At 33.4% G+C, this 17491-nt stretch overlaps 3 protein-coding genes across 7 annotated transcripts; 2 read left to right on the forward strand and 1 right to left on the reverse strand.

The window, feature by feature from the left end:
• The first annotated feature begins 156 nt into the window (after positions 1-156).
• On the forward strand, positions 157-1869 carry LOC109857618 (transmembrane protein 223). 4 transcript variants are annotated; one of them, XM_020434112.1, is made up of 5 exons: positions 157-446; positions 590-800; positions 892-1211; positions 1293-1435; positions 1584-1869. In XM_020434112.1, the coding sequence occupies exons 2-5, from the start codon at positions 649-651 to the stop codon at positions 1716-1718; spliced, it is 750 nt and encodes a 249-aa protein (XP_020289701.1). In that variant the 5' UTR covers positions 157-446; positions 590-648; the 3' UTR covers positions 1719-1869. The 4 variants fall into 4 exon arrangements, with proteins under 4 accessions (XP_020289701.1, XP_020289700.1, XP_020289703.1 ...); XM_020434111.1 differs by having other exon boundaries at positions 157-392; XM_020434114.1 differs by having other exon boundaries at positions 157-379.
• Positions 1870-2593: 724 nt separating this feature from the next.
• LOC109857615 (PX domain-containing protein kinase-like protein) lies at positions 2594-9089 on the forward strand. 2 transcript variants are annotated; one of them, XM_020434108.1, is made up of 9 exons: positions 2594-3188; positions 3526-3714; positions 3889-3985; positions 4060-4484; positions 4563-4739; positions 4837-5250; positions 5325-5481; positions 5943-6151; positions 6560-9089. In XM_020434108.1, the coding sequence occupies exons 1-8, from the start codon at positions 3087-3089 to the stop codon at positions 6149-6151; spliced, it is 1770 nt and encodes a 589-aa protein (XP_020289697.1). In that variant the 5' UTR covers positions 2594-3086; the 3' UTR covers positions 6560-9089. The 2 variants fall into 2 exon arrangements, with proteins under 2 accessions (XP_020289697.1, XP_020289698.1); XM_020434109.1 differs by lacking the exon at positions 6560-9089 and adding an exon at positions 5559-5603 and having other exon boundaries at positions 5943-6031.
• Positions 9090-9350: 261 nt separating this feature from the next.
• Positions 9351-15630, reverse strand: LOC109857616 (tafazzin homolog). Its single transcript, XM_020434110.1, has 5 exons — positions 15380-15630; positions 12113-12241; positions 10752-10995; positions 10100-10354; positions 9351-10010 (listed from the first exon to the last, which is right to left on the reverse strand). The coding sequence occupies exons 1-5, from the start codon at positions 15492-15494 to the stop codon at positions 9971-9973; spliced, it is 783 nt and encodes a 260-aa protein (XP_020289699.1). The 5' UTR covers positions 15495-15630; the 3' UTR covers positions 9351-9970.
• Positions 15631-17491: the final 1861 nt, after the last annotated feature.

Raw genomic sequence — 17491 nt, forward strand, 5'->3', positions numbered from 1 at the left:
TGAACTATTTTAAAAAATCCATTGATATCATAACTATAAATAAAAAAATACTCTACTTATTTATTTTCACTTGTTTTTCTGTAATATTTATTTAAATATAAAGGCACACTAATCGGGACAGGCACACTAATAGGGACAGTTACCCTATGTGTATACGTGTGGAATATCGCAAAAGATAATTTTGTCATGCACAATTCTTTTTCTTTATACATCTTATTCCAACTATTTTGAGCATACGAACTACTCGGATTTTGAAGTTTGTAATTTGTGTTCTCTTTCTCTCTCTTTCCTTATTATTTTTGTCCCCACCTATATATACATTTTAGTTGTTTTGGTCTTCCTAACCTCTGATTTAAATGTGGTTCTACTAGTATACAGTGTGTGTTGAAAATGTACATAGTTTGTATTTTTCTTCGAAATAATTATCAACAGAAATTATACATCAAGTATACACGAAATTATTTATTTAAAATCACAAGTTTTATACGTGATCATGTAGTAAATAAAAAATAAGCAACGTTTTTTTATAGACTCGCGTTACGAAATAAATGAGATATAAAATAACTGAACTTCTCTTTTTTTTTTGTAGGAAGTAAAGTGTTTATAAATTAGCTTTGTGTAACAATATAAAGGAAAGACCGTTACAAAATGTTGAGTGCGATTTTAAAGCATCCTGTTATTCTTAAAACCTTAATAGCTGAAATGCAACCAATTCACAGGATAGCACGAAGATATTTTAAATACAATACGAATATATTTTTAGCAGGAACAGCTGCTAAAACATGTCTAGCAAGTAAAAGGTAATACGAAATTATAAAATTTATTGTAATTATATATATAAATAATTAATAAATAATTTTCCTGCAAAGTAACACAAGTAATAAAATTTAGATTTTTTGCTGGATCAGCATGTTCAGCAAGTTTTCTCAAGGCAGACAAATTACCAAAAAATTTAACACAACATCGACAAATGTCATTTGATGTAAATCTCAATGTACAGAACAATGTAATTTTATACAAATATGAAAACAAGAATTATTTTCGGAATATGCGAATTTTTATAATTGGACAGCTAATTGGTTGGTCTGTATTGGCTGTGTATTCATATACACCGAAGTTCTTTGATATATTTACCACTGACAAAACATTCTTAGAATATATAAGAGAAAATGGATTGCGGCTCGGCCTTTTCTGGTTATCACTTACGATAGGTAAGAGACTTCTTATTTCTTTTTATAATTTCTATTTTGTTCCTCTATATTTTAATATTTATTTGTTATATTTGTCTAAAGGTATTGGTATGTATCTTATGATTCATCTTCTCTTATCCCGTACTATTAAGTATATCATCTTAAATAAAGGTGGTAAAACAATTTCACTTGTCACTTACAATTTCTGGAAGAAGGACAGTGTCATAACAGTACCAACAGGAACGGTAAGAAGAAAAAACTTATATTATTATTTAAAACATCGATAGACATATCTGTGCCAATTGATCGCTTAGAATTGTATACAGATATAAATATATATTCTTAGATTTTTATTATTATTTGTTATTTCTCACTAATGATATTGCTTTTAAGGTAAGAAGCTATGGACATAGAACAGATATTGGAATGCAGTTAGCAATCAAGGTGCAAGAGAAATGGTTCTTCTATCTGGCTGATAAAAAAGGCACATTTGTAAATCCAAAACTTTTCGATTTTGTAATGGGATAAATTATGTGAGAAATTTATATATAAAAAAATAAAAATGTTAATATTGTTAGTACAACCAAAATAGATTAAGTTGATTAGATAAATTAAGATTAAGTAGATTAAGCTGTTATATACTTTTATGTATAAAAATATACATAACAATGTGTGCATATTTAAAGACTTATATTTTTATTTTTGTGCTATTTTTGAAGTTGAGTTTGTTAATTCTCCGAGCTCCTGCCTGCAATAACGCGTCTTCTATAAAGCCTGTTCTACGTTGATCGCAAACGCAAGGAATGGGTCTGGTAGAATTGACTAATCGTATTGATCAAATCAGCCAATTGACAAGCGTGATTGGTCAATTCTACGAGATCTATTCCTTGCGTTTGCGCTTGCGATCAATGTAGAACGGGCTTAAGGTTTGTCAAGTTAAGCTCCTTGCACAATGAACGGAATAGCGATAGCGATAGAAATAATACCAGTTGTAAAGAGTTTATATTTATAAATAACGGTAGGAACAGCGAAATCTAACATACAAAAATACACATGTATCAATGCAGATCAGAAAATCAGAATAAGCAATAGCGATAAAATTTCCGACGAGTTGGAATTCTGTGTCTAAAACTGTGTTATTTCTATCGCTATCGCTATTCCTTCCATTGTGCAAGGGGCTTTATTGTAGCCAAGACTCTCGATAGTAGCGGGCATTAACTAAAAGCCAAGAGATGGAATAACACAAGAACTAGACGGGAAAAATCGATGTCTGCGCAGGAACTTCCGTACTCCTATGCTACATTCTTATTGGCCCAAATAGTCCTATGTTATGCATATGCACCTGTCATTTTGTGTGCGATAGCCTTATGTAGCGGTACTCAATCGTACGGTGGTCAATCGTACCATGGTCAAACGGATGTCACCCGCGGAAAAGTGATTACACATTCTCTTATGGGCCTGATGGCCGCTCTCAGGTTTCTCTCTGGTCATAGTTTCGGATGAAAAGTGTTAAGTGCGCGAATGTCGAAAGAGTAGTACAATTTCCCTAGGATTCCACCTGTCCGCGACGGTGTGACGTCACAGTACTGACAAGCTCATCCCGTGAGTACTGTCAGATCTTGCAGAGAGATTGATAAAACGTTTTTCAAGCCTTTCTGTTTGAAGTGATTAGAAATTATCGCGCTGTTTCCTCTTCTTCCTTCTTCTCTTATGCCCTGCTGTTGTGCGTCCCGAGTCGCTGACGTTGACAACATTCCGCGATAAGTGCCGCAGTGTGCGTCCGTCGATGTTGAAATGAAGCAGAAGCGCGTCATGTATGGCGACGCGCGGAAGCTGTTTGAGAGACATTCGCTGTCGGCCCTATACGGGCCTTGCCTCGCGTTGGACTAATGATCAATGGCTTTATTCGAGAAGAGATATACGAATAAAGTGCTGTTGGATGATACGGAGCAGCTGACCAGTGTCATCGAAAATGCAAGAACTATCGACGGACATACGGTATGTGCGTGCGCTCCTGTATTCCGTTTTTTCTTTCTGTCTATATATGTCTCTCTCTGTCTCTCTCTTCTGTCTTCTCTCTCCTCTCACTCTCTTTCCTCATTCTTATTTTAATTATTTTCATTTGTTTGTCGCACTCAATGAAAGTTGTAAATGCAAAAGTTCAATTTTACTATATTGACATTTACGATAATTTTGTTATCACACATATATATATATATATTATACACACACACACATACATTTCTTAGCTTTATATGCAAAAATTGTACATTATATTTTAATATATATTATTAGTTACATGTTTGTGTTTTTGAACTTTGTTTTGTACATTTAGGAATATATAATCAAAGTACAAAGAGGTCCTCTTCCTGAAAGATCTTGGAGAGTCAGCAGACGTTACAATGACTTTGTACAGCTTAATGCAGCTTTATCTATATCTGGCTTTGACCTGCCATTACCACCTAAAAGAATTATTGGTAATATGGAGCCAGACTTTATAGCTCAACGACAAATAGCACTGCAGGTTTGTCTTGAAGTAATATATATGTATACAATACACACACATACACATACACACACACACACACACACACACACACACACACATATATATATATATATACACACACACACACACACATATATATATATATATATCTTTTATCAGTGTAACAAAGATAAATTTCTCTCATTTCAGAATTATCTAAATATAGTACTAATGAATCCTATACTGGCGTCTTCGCTTCCTGCAAAAAAATTTTTTGACCCTGAAAATTATAAAGCACCGTTACATGGTAAGTTTTATTGGGATTGAAAAACTGCTTTTTTTTTTACGAAAGAATATGTAATAAATTAATTTTTTTTCTAGAAATTGCATTGCAGCAAGTGTCATTGGCATTGCGGAGTGATGCTAATTTCGAAGTATGTAAGCCTATCCCTGATATGGGATGGCGACTGAGGAAACATTATTATACGGTGAAAAATCGACAGAATCCCAAACAAGAACTCTTGCTCGCTTGGGTCGATTTCGGTCCTGACAAACATTTACAAGATAAGGATATACAAGGCATTTTCAAAACTTTAGGATCCTTACGACACAGTTACATCGAACCGATAGTGCATCAGCATGTTACGGACAATGGAGCTTTAATGATCAGAAATTTCTATCCAATGGGCACATTGCGTGATATCTTGTGCATTACTAAGCCTAAGCAGCCATTTATCAAGAAGTATGGAAATCCGAAACAAACAAAATCACTTACCACACAGGAAATTGCTACGTATGGTTATCAGGTTAATAATTTTTGTGTACATAAAAATATGTTGTGGCAAACATATGTTGACATTCTCTTTATAACAAGAAACTTGTAGATATTAGAAGCTCTGGGATTTCTTCATGAAAAGGGATTACCTTACGGACATTTGCATACCGGCAATATCTTTTTAACACCAAAATGCGCTAAATTGTTGGATATAGAAAATGGACTCCTAGGATTGCCAGCATTTTATCGGCCTTACGTAGTGCAAAGACGCAAACTACATGCTACGGTAATACATACATTTTTTTGAAGTGATAAAGTTATATTTTCTTCCAGTTTTTTTATACAGAAAATTGTTATTTTTCCACGTACATTTTGATCAACAGACTCAAGTTGATGTGTATTCGTTTGGACATGTTCTTTACGAAATGACGTTTGGACGTCCGCTCTTAGAAGCAACATGCTCCGATCTACCGCATTGCGAAACAAATTTGAAAAATTTATTAGAGATTATCTTATCACCGGAAGCTTTGAAACAAGATCTACCAACGGTGGCTCGATTGTTGGAACATCCGTTTTTCGAATCAGCGAGGCATGCCGCTGCCTCGTTAGCGGCCACCGTGGAAAAGCCGTATTTTAAATTGAGTAGCCATCTGAAAGAAGCCTTGCAAGAAGCTGTGAATAAGGCAGAACAACGACTTCGCGACGAACAAAAAGTTGTCCGACATCAGAAGAGGCTCGTTAAGGTTCAAGAAATGATGAGTTCCGAGGAAGAGATGAAAAAGCGGAAGCACAAACTTGTGAGTACACAACAGAATTAATTGTAATTAAACGAAATGATTGCGATAATTAAGAGACGACTTTTAATCTGCAGAAAAAAGAACAAAAATTGGCTCAAGAACAACGTTCTGCGTTGCAATTGGGTGCGAACGGAGCGAAGCAAATAAACGGTAAGAGTCCAGAACGTTCGGATAGTCCAACCAGTACTTCCACAGCTACCAGCGTTGGAACGTTGACTCCTCCGTCGCTTCGTAAGTCATTATGCTTCCCATTGCTGTCCTTGTCATTGACGCTAATTGACATTTATGTTTCTACATCTCTTGATCAGCTGGACACAAAAGTTGATGGCGCGTACTGAGGTTATTCCTTTCACGTAGGTCATTCGAGCATCTTCCTAATATCTGACATAACTTTTCACACTTATCCTCCTATTCGTTTTTTTATAAGATAATTTTTCCTCATCACATTGCGTTGCGGATATTCTGTGTAAAGACAAAGTATACGCTTTCGGTTTCTTTTCTCGTAGCATATTTTGTGCATATTACTTTTAATTTCTTTTTTATCTTGCCTGCGTTGTCGCATATGTGCTATTAGCTGTGTATCTTATCTTTCCGAAACAAATTAGACTCAATTTTTTGTCGAGTCTTTTAGAATGAAATGTGCTGTGCTGCGACGTGAATCTACCGTAACATTTTAAATTTTTCCGTAAAAGGCTCAGTGGACATTCCGCAAGGAAATGCAGTTCCTGGCAAAGGTGCTCCGCCGCCACCACCACCTTTGTTGTCACCACCGCCTGAAGCATCTGGTGGCAGTGCAACAAATAATGTACCAAAATCATCGAGTGACCGTGCTGCTCTACTTGGAAGTATTTGCAATTTCGACAAGACTAGATTGCGAAGGATCACAAACGGACATCGTTAGGTAAATAAACGTGTGAAGAGAGATGCCATGCGGATGTGTTTTAAACCTGATATGATTGTGTAATTGTTGACAAAAACTTTTCTTGCTTGATTAGAAACAAATAATGTACCTGTAGATTATTATTACGTCATATATACAAGGGAATCGTTTGGATGATAGCTGTATTGTATGCTCTTTGTGATTCCTAATGGGATCGACCGAATCTTATTTCCTTTCGATCGCGACACTTGCATATTCATGAAATATTAAAATGCCGATATATCATCGATGCTCGCTACATCAACAAAAGTTTAGCTTGAAGCGTTATAGCAAGAGTACAATGTATTAAATATGTGATACACATCGCGCGGTATTAATCCTACTTGGCCTATTCTTATAAAAACGCGACGCTTGCTTTATCCGTTTTAGATCTGCCGTCCAGGAACAAGCCTAAACTGTAGAACAACCAATCAAAAATAATGCTTTGAAAACTTTTACGAATTGTCTTTTACATCGCATTCTTCCAATATGTACATATATATATATATATATATAAATATATTAGACTATTTAAATTACAACTCTCTGTCGGATAAAATATAGTAAATAGAGATGTATAATTGTATATTATCTAATTTACAGAAAATGTATAGTAATTATTACTCTGGGAGCAATTTAAATCATTTTTAGATTTATTTTATTTGATATTACGACTGATCGAGACTACGAGCCAAGAACATAATCGTGTGTGATTATTTAACAAAACAAAAACAAAGTGGAATTCTCTAGTCCAACATATCTCCCTTTTATACAACACAATAGCGATATAGAATTTTGTATTGCAATTTGTTTAAAGCGGGCCAAGTTTCGCGATCGATTCTTATATTGACTCATTATTGACTTGTTTTTTTCTTTTTGTATAATGTGTATATACATGTATTAAATTTGTTTATACATACAAAAAAAAACAAAGAAAAAGGCAGTGATACAACGAGGTGATAGCAACTACAGCGCGTATTTACATAAATTTTTTCCCGTTACATACTTATCGAATATTTTGTCTATATTCAAAGTTTATGTGATAAATATACATTATATATATATATATGTATATACATATATATAATTACTATATATATATACATATAATGTATATATATAAAATATACATATACATAGTTCTCGTTTGATACAATGCGAGGATCGCATGCTGCTTTTGTACTGCTTGTAAAATCGGAATGTCCAAGTTTTGTGAATTAAAAAAAAATTGTGCCAAGAGATTTGCGATCTTCGTATTGATAAATAATTATATATATGATGCCAGAGCATATTAGGTCATAGTGTAAACTATTTCTATATATATATATCGAGAACAGTCATGTATGTGTCCTGTATAATCCATTTGTTCGTGTAACCGAAATTGTAATATATATAATCACATCTTTTAATATACTTACATATATCGCTGTCTTCAAAGATATATGTGACAAAAATAGTGTAAAATATTGAGTCATTGAATATGGTCTCTGGCGCGGATATAATGATAATAACAAAACGTATACACTCTGAAAAAACAAACAAACAAATAGAATAAAATATTCATCTTTACCCTTTGTGGCCTACTGTTTCCAAAAAGTTGTTTGCACGATCAGTCAAAAGAACATCAGTAGAGTAAAAAAATATATCAGTAGAGTATCTATTATAAAACTTTTGGAGCGACTCCGATTATTATTTTTTTCTTTTTTTCAAAAGAAAAAGAAAACATCACAAAAATCGGAATTGATTCTGAAAAATAAATAAATAGCAACTATCCCGAATCTGAACCAGAAAGAATTCTTTGTTTGTGTATATGTTACATTAAAAGCATGAAGTAACTAATAAAAATGTGTGAAAGCTTTTAATCTGTAACATATTGCGATAAAATCTTCAGGAACAAATGACAACTTCTAAAAGAGTCTTTTGTATAACTGACATGATTTTTGTGTTACTTTAGAGATTTATCATATGCCTTGAATACATATTTGTGAGCAGATAGTGTGTATAAATATATAATAGCAGAAATTTATATTAGAAATCTTATGTATTTGTAAGGAAGGGAACAAATTTTACGTTTACTGATAAGAGAGAGATGTTGAAAACAAACAAAATTTTTAATTTTATTTCAGACGAGAGAGACGATATTTTAATACTTGATATATTCAACAAGTATGATACATATAAATTTATATATCACGTTTGAATAGTTTCAAAATTTTGATAGCAGTCATGTATGTGTATAGTATAAAAGTATCTGTATCCAACATTGTGTACATATGCACACGCGAGGAAACGTACGTGGATATGCGATTGTCATGATAACAGCTGTTGTAACATTAGATATGTACTGCAATAAATATTCCAACGGTAATCATTTATTGTTATCGTTCATCGAATGAATATCTTTCGTGAACTATTGAAATATCAAAATCATTTCCTGTCCATACTTCAGTCTCACGTTTGTCAATAATTTTTCAACTTTACTACTATTACAAAATGTGAATCTTTCGAAACACGAAAAACACGCGCTATATAATATTCTTAATTACGAGCAGAAACGCGCTTAATTATTCGTGATTCTCGATAAAACAAGATTGTTAATTGGCACAGTTCTTGAAACGCTGAGCATACAATTAATTATGGCCACGTGTGCTACACTCGCGTCCTTTAATAATAATATAACTAACTTTTATTTGAAAATAAAATATAGATGAGGTACTGTCACACAGCTTTTATAGTTACATTATCAAACTTCGGTTGTATTACGTAATTTTCGCTTACTATAAAAAACTTATTGACAATCATCATAAAACCGCAATAATTACGATTGTTCATGTTATGTACACACACATATATATACAGGGTGTTCTAGAATTGCCGTACAATCTCTCGTAGGCAGGTAGGAGGAGTAAAACGGAATCGAAACCTGAACCATTTTTTTCTATTATTTATAATAAAGGAATAATTATTGAGTAAATCAGGCCAATCAGCGCAGACCTTTAGCCAGGCGCACGTCAGTGAGCGCTCACACACACCAAGCGCGCGGCTCACTGACGTGCGCCTGGGTAAAAGTCGGCGCTGATTGGCCTGATTTACTCAATAATTACTCTTTTATTATAAATAATAGAAAAAAATGGTTCAGGTTTCGATTCCGTTTTACTCTTTCTACCTGCTTACGAGAAATTGTACGGCAATTCTGGGACACCCTGTATATGTATGTATATATATATATGTGTGTATATTTATATAAATATACTATACACAAGATGTAGTATATCTCATCTGAGAAATTGTATAACTCCTCAAAGGAATTTTACATATATATGTAATATACATATATATCGCGGAGCTTCTTAGTTTTTCACAACTGATTACTTTCTCTGATAGAGTTATAATTTTAAATTTTACACTTTCTTGCAAAGTAACCATTAAGGAATAAATTAAAATTTTTACTCATTTAGAGACTATGTGGATTGTTTTTAGATGGCAGAATTTATAAAAAAAATACAATTGGAAGAAAGTGCGCACTTTCTGTGCGCCTATTGGATGACTTTTCTCTCTTAAGAGAGTTAAAAGAATAATTAAAAATGAAATAATATTTTTTGCGCGATTTTCTACAAATTACTGAACTCAAAAATGTCAGATATCATTGTAATACAAACGTATACTTTAAAAGGGAAATCTGATTTCTTATGCAGATGGTTTATATATATATCACTTTTTGTATCACGTGTTAATCGAATCGCTTTAAGTTTTGGCAAATTAAGGCTAGATGGAGGAACGATGGTGAAAGGATCATCTTCGTCATAATCTAGTGTGAAGCTTTTCCGTTGCCGCTTTCAATCTGAAAATATTTAAATATTGTTTGTTCTTTTTTTACCATTTTTTTTTCTTCAATCTTTATTTAATACTATTTGATGATTTAAGTACAACCTTATGAGCTCTTCTTGAATGCGATCGGTTATCGCTTTTCGCGCTTCCATCTCACTAGCTTTTGATGCTCGCAGATCGGCCAGCAATCCACTGAAATCTATAGGATCACCGTAATTCATGGTAACCCTTTTTCCCGTTCGAAATATATACGGCGGCTCGTTAGGAAGTACTTCATCCATACCAAGATGGCAAATAGGAATTACTATAGGCGTGACGGGCGACTCTAATATTAATCTACCCACGCCCCATTTCAACCTAAACAATATATTAGCAATTCAAAGCTCGCTGAGCAGAATTTCGATAAACAAGTGTTACAACACGCACGCACATTCTTTTGCAATCGTTTCTTTACATCTAAAGTTTTAACAAACTATTTTCATAGGTTTGAAATACTTCTCAGAAGTAAACGTCTTTTTGATCGTTTAATAAGAACTCAATTTATAATGCACACGCGCGGAAAACTTATTATGCGAACTGATTTGTGAAACTTTTCTTAAATCCATTTTTCTTACGATTGCGGGATAAAAATTTTCAAATTTTCAAATTACAAATGTGTAACATTGATATTGAATTCTAAATGCGTGCGCAGTTCAAACTGTCAAATACAGATTTTGGGGTAAAGATTTAAGAAAGAAAATACGACTCGACAAACCTTATGTTCTCCTTAAGCATATTGACTTTTCCTTCGGGGAAGACGTGTACCCACTCGCCACGGGCCAATCTTTCAATGCAGAAGTCCATGGCTTCCTGATACACGCCAGCACCTCTGACGACCGGTATGCACTTACCGAGCATGAAAAAGTAGGAATGCCAGACATTTGTGAAACAAATGTCATGCGCGGCGAGCGACCATCGTGTCTTATGTCGGTTCATCCCGTGTCGGAAGTCCAGGGTCGCTAAATGAGTTCAGAGATTTTTCTGTCTTAAATTCTTTCATTTGATCGCGGCATCGTTCTGAGAAAGAAAAATATGTCTACAAAGACACAGAAATGAATATATCGAGGATATCGAGAACATAGACCAAACTATATCGTTTGTGGAAAAATTCAAAAAAATTATTTTGTAAAGCAAATGCGTTATTATGTAATATATAACGAAATCGAGAACAAATACATCAAAGAAATAAAATTAATTTGAAATACGCAGTAATTATTTTTTTCTTTAATATTGAAAAATCACGCAATAATAAACAACAAAACATTGGTATCAGGCTGCTCTTGAAACCCTGATGAAGTAAGTTGAAATGTTCACGAAACGTCGGTATAAAAATGACACTAACGCGGTTCAATTCCGAAAAACATCTTTCTATGTTTGTAACAAAACATTGATAAATAAAAAATAAAATTACTCATGTGTCATATTATATTATTCGTGCTTATCTCTATTTGTTCTTTAGTATTTACTGTTCGTATCTCTATTAACCTTTAATGAATTTTTACAGATATCACCTCATTATCATTGAATAATTAAGTTTTTATATTTATTTTTTGTCATAGATGTATTTTTTTTTTTAAACTTTACCGAGATACGATTTTTATTTTACGAGAATACAATTTTTTCTTTTACACGTTCAAAAATTTTATTTTTAAAACCAGCTGCAAATTTTATTTTTACTTTTGTGTTGTAATTAGACGTATTTGAAACATAAGCCAATATCATTATCAAAATATTTGCGATTGTACTCGCACTTTATTCTTATGTTTTATGTATCGCGGCTTTGATTGCGCTCCGGAAACGTAAAGAGCACCTCGGTTTTATTAGGCGGCAAATGGACTCGTCGCCGTTTTACATGTCGAACGATTCGTACGTATACACGGTGCGTATTTTATTTTTTTTTCTTTTTTTAATTTCTCTCTCGATTTCAGATAATAAAGTAAACCACGCGCGCAACGTAGTCTGAACCCCGTGACCGGTCGAGAATACGGTCGAGAAGGAAGTAATTGATGATATGTTATTACATACGTACGCCGAAAGTTATTTAATATAAACAACAACGTGAAAGAAAAAGTTTACCCCATATGCCCGGATCGTCGAAGCAACTGTGATGATTAGATACGGTAATGAGCGGAACATTTTTCGGTCGAAAGTCTAAGGCGCGTACGATAATGTCCTTGTTGTATACTGTTGTCTTGTTCAGCCATTCTGAAATGCAAAATAGACAGTTTTTACTGATCGCGAATGTAGATAGCTCGAAATCCACGCAAACATTTTGATTTCAACGAAACTTTGCTATTTAGTATTGTGTATATCTTGGTGCTTGTTTTAAATAAAAATATACATATTGGCTTAAGAACCTTACATATAAGTATGCATAAATGTATATATACGCGTGTACAGTGGATCCAATATTTGTACACCTAGTTTTTGTGTAATATCTTTATATAAACAAATGATACATTAACAAAAACAGTATTCATTAATAGTCGATTATGTGCTGAGTAACACTTTTTAATAATGCGTTATGAAAAATTAATAAAGGAAATACATAAATTTGAATGCCAAAAAGATATTTGTACACTTGTGTTTTTTCATGTATTTTATAGGAAATACACAATTCTCTTAAGGTTTTTATTACAAAACAAGTTTTTAATCTTGCAATCTGTATTCAATTATCTCTCGACACATCGATATGCATTCGAGCATTCGTAATTTCTTCGATAAATGCTAAATTTCCAACTTCATTATAAGACATACAACTCCAAACCATTATGTGCATTATTATTAAATGTAGGCGTACAAATATTTTTTGAACCCACTGTATATATAGGGTAACTGTCCCTATTAGTGTGCTGTTAAGCAAGCGTGCTCTCTTTTTTGAATAAATACTCAATTAACTGACTTCAAATGAGCTTGCTCAAAATTTATATCGATTCTTTAAACTCTTCTTTTGACAATAAGATTTGTATTAGCCCAAAATATTAATATATTTAATTAATTTTAATTAAAATTAAAAAAGACTTTTTGTCCCTATTTATGTGCCCTTTCGATAGGCATTGAACATTTTTCTGTGCTCCCAGTTTGTGTGCCAGCCCCAAATTGTGTGCTCCCAATTTGTGTGCTTATTCCAAATTATGTGCCTCCAGTTTGTGTGCTAGTCTCTAATTGTGAGCCCTCACACAGTTTGTGTCCATCTCAAATTATAAATATAAATTATAAATTTCCTATTTGTGTATTTGTTCATAATTATGAAGTTTTAGTTAAATAAATGTTACAAAACTACATGAAACAAATGTATATATGTTTGTATTTCTAGTAATGATAACTATCAATGTTAAATATTTAAAAAAGATTGTTTTAATAATTTAATGCAAAGCAATGACTAATAAATAGAGTAATAGTTCATTGAAAGAAAAATACAAAATATATATTTTAGATTTAGTTTATTAAAACTTCATCACTTCATCACTTTCACACTGCTATAGAAACGTAAGGTTACGTTTGACAGCCGGCTGAAGTACATAAATAGGGACAGGCCATGAAATCTTGTCCTTGTTTGTGAAAACACCATTTATTGCTAATAAAATGCTTTAAAGTGTCTTAAATTGCATTTTTTCGCAAAATCAAACCCTTTTCTTACGTAAAGTACATTTTAACTGTTGTAAATCATTCAATATTAAATATTATATACTCATAAACGGTGACTTTTCCTTAAGGTTTTGGACAAGAAAAGCTGGTTTATCTGACGAAATCATAGTATAAATTTTTAAAAAATATTTACTATACTTTATATATTTATAAATGTAAAATGAACTATTTTAAAACATCCATTGATATCATAACTATAAATAAAAAAATACTCTACTTATTTATTTTTACTTGTTTTTCTGTAATATTTATTTAAATATAAAGGCACACTAATCGGGACAGGCACACTAATAGGGACAGTTACCCTAATATGGAAAATTGTATTTGAAATAACTTAATCTGAATGTATTCAATCAACCATCTCTCTCAATATATTGCGATCTTCACTTAAGTATCGCGTGTTTTTTTTACGTTACGGTATAGAGTTAAGTGCGTATAATATCCGTAATTATTTGCTTCGTTTAGATTGTTACATAAGCACAGTTATACTTGCTAATGCTTGTTTGCAATTACAGTTAACAATAGGTAACTCTTAGCTATGACAAAAGTAATTTAAAAAAACTCATAATGAACGATATTACTACCGAGAAAAATCGTCGCGTTACAAAACAATTATGCTAAAGTGCACAATTGTTTTGTAACGCGATCTAACACCGTAAGGACAACAAAAGTAGACTAATAAAACGAGCTGAAACGAGTAAATAAATTAATCATTCATGATAAATTAGACATTCACTTATTTGAATAATACGTATAACATAAACTTTAATATTATATATTTTATTTAAAAAAATCATATATTTTATTCTTGTTAAATTTATTCAAGTATTTTAACAGTGTGTTAAAAATGACCTAACATTCAAAATGTAAATATGTCAAAGTACGCGCGCGCGCGCGCGTGCACGCGCATCTTCTCCTTTAAACTTTAAATCGTAAAAGAAAAATATACAATCTATTTTCATTGACGTCAAAGAAACCAGCAAACAGCTATGAAAAACACTCACTCACCTCACTTACTATTTAATATTTAATTCTTACTTTACAGTCATTTTTTTACATTAAAACTTTTATATCGCTTATTATTCACCTAACATATATGTGCATTTCTCGACTGAGTTTCTTTATATAATTTAATTATTACATAAGCTAAATATGAAATATGTAACAAAACAGCTTTAAATAATTAAAAAAGACGCATAATTGGCAATGACGCATAGTCTCCGCAATATAACAAAAATCAGAGTTTCTAAACATCTCGATTGTATTACACTCTTATTGTATATTCTGCAAACGTTGTCACTTATAATTTTGCTATAAACATCACATGCGTTTTGAATACGATCTTTAGATCGCGTAATATCTTCTCGTACGTTTATATGCTACGACGGTAACGTGATCATAACACTTAGACGAATATCATCGATAACAATTTGTAATGTGAGAGACGTCATGGATCATATACATATATTTTTAATTAACCTTCGCGCGATGATAGATTGAACTAGGTACATGACAAACGCGCAAATGGCAATCTGTACGAATATAAAAAAGCATTCATTTCACACACACAATCACCGTGTCATCACTTGACAATCTCGACGACATACGCGAACTATAATTGTTCAAACGATTCCGCACAAATCGCGCGTTGTATACGCGTCGGATAAAAACCGGCGTGCGAAGAAAATTGCTTACCCATGATAATTCTCGAGAAAATGCCCACTGCGGCAAAGGTTAGGCTGCTCGCGATGTTCCACAATCGAGACGGATTCCGTAATTTTGGTATGACCCACTTGATGTTGTAAACCATCGTGACGACGCGCACCACCGAGCCTGATTAACAAGAGCGGGCGACGGCACGGCGGTTCTCTGAACAATAGGGAAACAGCTTCCCCGCGAGAAATCGTCCGCTCTTTCGTAACACGCGGCAGCCATATTCGTCGCGATTCCTCGCCATGTTTTGCGACGTGGGTCACGTGGTCGCGCGAGCATCGCCGACGATGGTCGGTGACGGTCGATCGCAGACGAATCTGTACCACACGATTGCACCTGATGTACGTACGCAAAATCGAATTTAGATTTGTTTCTCGCTGGAAAAAATGATTTTCACGTAAAACTTTTCAAATTAGAATTCAGAGCTTTTTGCTTGACGTATCTTCTCGCTTTTTCTGTCTCTCTCTCTTTCTCTCTGAAGGTAAAATTCCACTGTAATGTTTACCTTTGGATACTGTGTTATATCGGGCAGTTTTTTTCACCAGATAATGTGTATTCATTATGCATATTCATGGACGACTTTTTTTATTATTGTAATTTATTTTTTATTACTACGTTTGAAGAATCGCTTTTCAAAGTTAAAAACATCTTCGAGAGAATCGTTAATCTTACTTATTGACCGAAGATATATGCGAGACTCTATATATACATGTATCAATACAAATTTAAATACAGAATTACGTATTTGTACAAATCTGATAAGTTTATAGCAATGCTAATTAAAAAAAAGAGAGAGAGATCTAGAATAATTAAAAATCTTGATATTTTATTAGCAATTAAATCGATATCGGTGGTCTTATTTTCTAATGAATTTGACGTATCTTTTTGCGGTTTAATTACATCGTACTAAAACACACGCGGATAAGAACAAGTAGCGGTAAGTGGGAAACGAAGAAAATGGCGGGAAGGCAATATATGCGGAATATTAAGCGTGGGAATAGAATAGTAAAAGAGAGAACCGGAGCAGGAAGGAAGAAGTGAGAAGTTAATGTTGAAATGTACGAGGGGAAAAAAGAAAACAGGATAATTATGCTTAAAAAACAGACGAAAGAAAAGAAAATGACTCGATCACACTTGTTTATAACCTTTGTATCTTCGAAAACGTAAGTATACGCGCGATGCGCAATTTTTGATTTAAACATTTTTATTACGCGCGTTATTTATAACGTGTATTTTTCTTAAACATCTTTACGAAATATTTGTAATTTTAAGAAAGTATATGAAACTTTGTTTCGCTCAAACAAAACAGTCAAAACATTCGTTGAATAAAAATAAACCACAATCGAAGAAGTCGGCCGATTCGAGCAAAACAGGTTGTTAAATTATGTAATTTTTTCTTGAGTATGTGTGTGTGTGTGTGTGTGTGTTTGTACACATATTTTCAAACGTTTCTGCTCTTTGGAATCTTCATCGATGAATAAATGTGCGCATATTTAAATAGCAGTCCCGACAAACCGCTTTCACACGATTCAAAGATCGAAATGTTTGAAAAATAAATATACAACAGAAAATTACATAATTTAACAGCCTTTTTTATTCTAATTGGCTCAACTTTTTTTATTTCTGATGTTTTTTTTATCGCTCAATTTAACTACAAATGTTTATGATATAATACTATTGTTACGTCTAATATTTGGTAACAAAATGGCGATATAAAAATAAGCGAGATCGGTCGATCTTCGATAGAAAATAATCAACGTTCTCAGAATCGAACCTCGCGCGGTTGCGATCAATCGATCAGTCTTCTCTTTCTCTCTTTCTCTCTCTCTCTCTCTTTAACCACTCTTGACAACTTTCCGCGAAATGCGCGCAAACAGGCAGGCGGTTAAGTGCGAGTAGAATCGAACACGCGAACTATTGACTCGCAAACGATCGATCGCACGTTCATTACGATCGCGAGTGAAAATCCGCGTGCGAGACGACGGAGAGAAGCGAATGAAGGAAGAAAGGTTCGCGCGCGACGACGAAGAGAGGAGATACAATGATGCGAAAGAGAGAGCACAGAGAGTCGCGATCGACGTCGGAGAGAAGGGA

Source organism: Pseudomyrmex gracilis, unplaced genomic scaffold, assembly GCF_002006095.1.
Source record: "Pseudomyrmex gracilis isolate BER0280 unplaced genomic scaffold, ASM200609v1 scaffold_167, whole genome shotgun sequence".
NCBI classification, from domain to species: domain Eukaryota; kingdom Metazoa; phylum Arthropoda; class Insecta; order Hymenoptera; family Formicidae; genus Pseudomyrmex; species Pseudomyrmex gracilis.

What these genes read in the sequence shown, in the direction of transcription:
- LOC109857618 (XM_020434112.1), top strand. Translation starts at nt 649, where the DNA reads ATGTTGAGTGCGATTTTAAAGCATCCTGTTATTCTTAAAACCTTAATA. An exon ending in ACATGTCTAGCAAGTAAAAG is followed by an intron (nt 801 to 891) that starts GTAATACGAAAT and finishes AATAAAATTTAG; the next exon opens with ATTTTTTGCTGGATCAGCAT. An exon ending in TAACAGTACCAACAGGAACG is followed by an intron (nt 1,436 to 1,583) that starts GTAAGAAGAAAA and finishes ATTGCTTTTAAG; the next exon opens with GTAAGAAGCTATGGACATAG.
- LOC109857615 (XM_020434108.1), top strand. Translation starts at nt 3,087, where the DNA reads ATGGCTTTATTCGAGAAGAGATATACGAATAAAGTGCTGTTGGATGAT. An exon ending in GAACTATCGACGGACATACG is followed by an intron (nt 3,189 to 3,525) that starts GTATGTGCGTGC and finishes TTGTACATTTAG; the next exon opens with GAATATATAATCAAAGTACA. An exon ending in GACGCAAACTACATGCTACG is followed by an intron (nt 4,740 to 4,836) that starts GTAATACATACA and finishes TTTGATCAACAG; the next exon opens with ACTCAAGTTGATGTGTATTC.
- LOC109857616 (XM_020434110.1), bottom strand. Translation starts at nt 15,494, where the DNA reads ATGGTTTACAACATCAAGTGGGTCATACCAAAATTACGGAATCCGTCT. An exon ending in TTTCTCGAGAATTATCATGG is followed by an intron (nt 12,242 to 15,379) that starts GTAAGCAATTTT and finishes TTTGCATTTCAG; the next exon opens with AATGGCTGAACAAGACAACA. An exon ending in CGACGATCCGGGCATATGGG is followed by an intron (nt 10,996 to 12,112) that starts GTAAACTTTTTC and finishes GAACTCATTTAG; the next exon opens with CGACCCTGGACTTCCGACAC.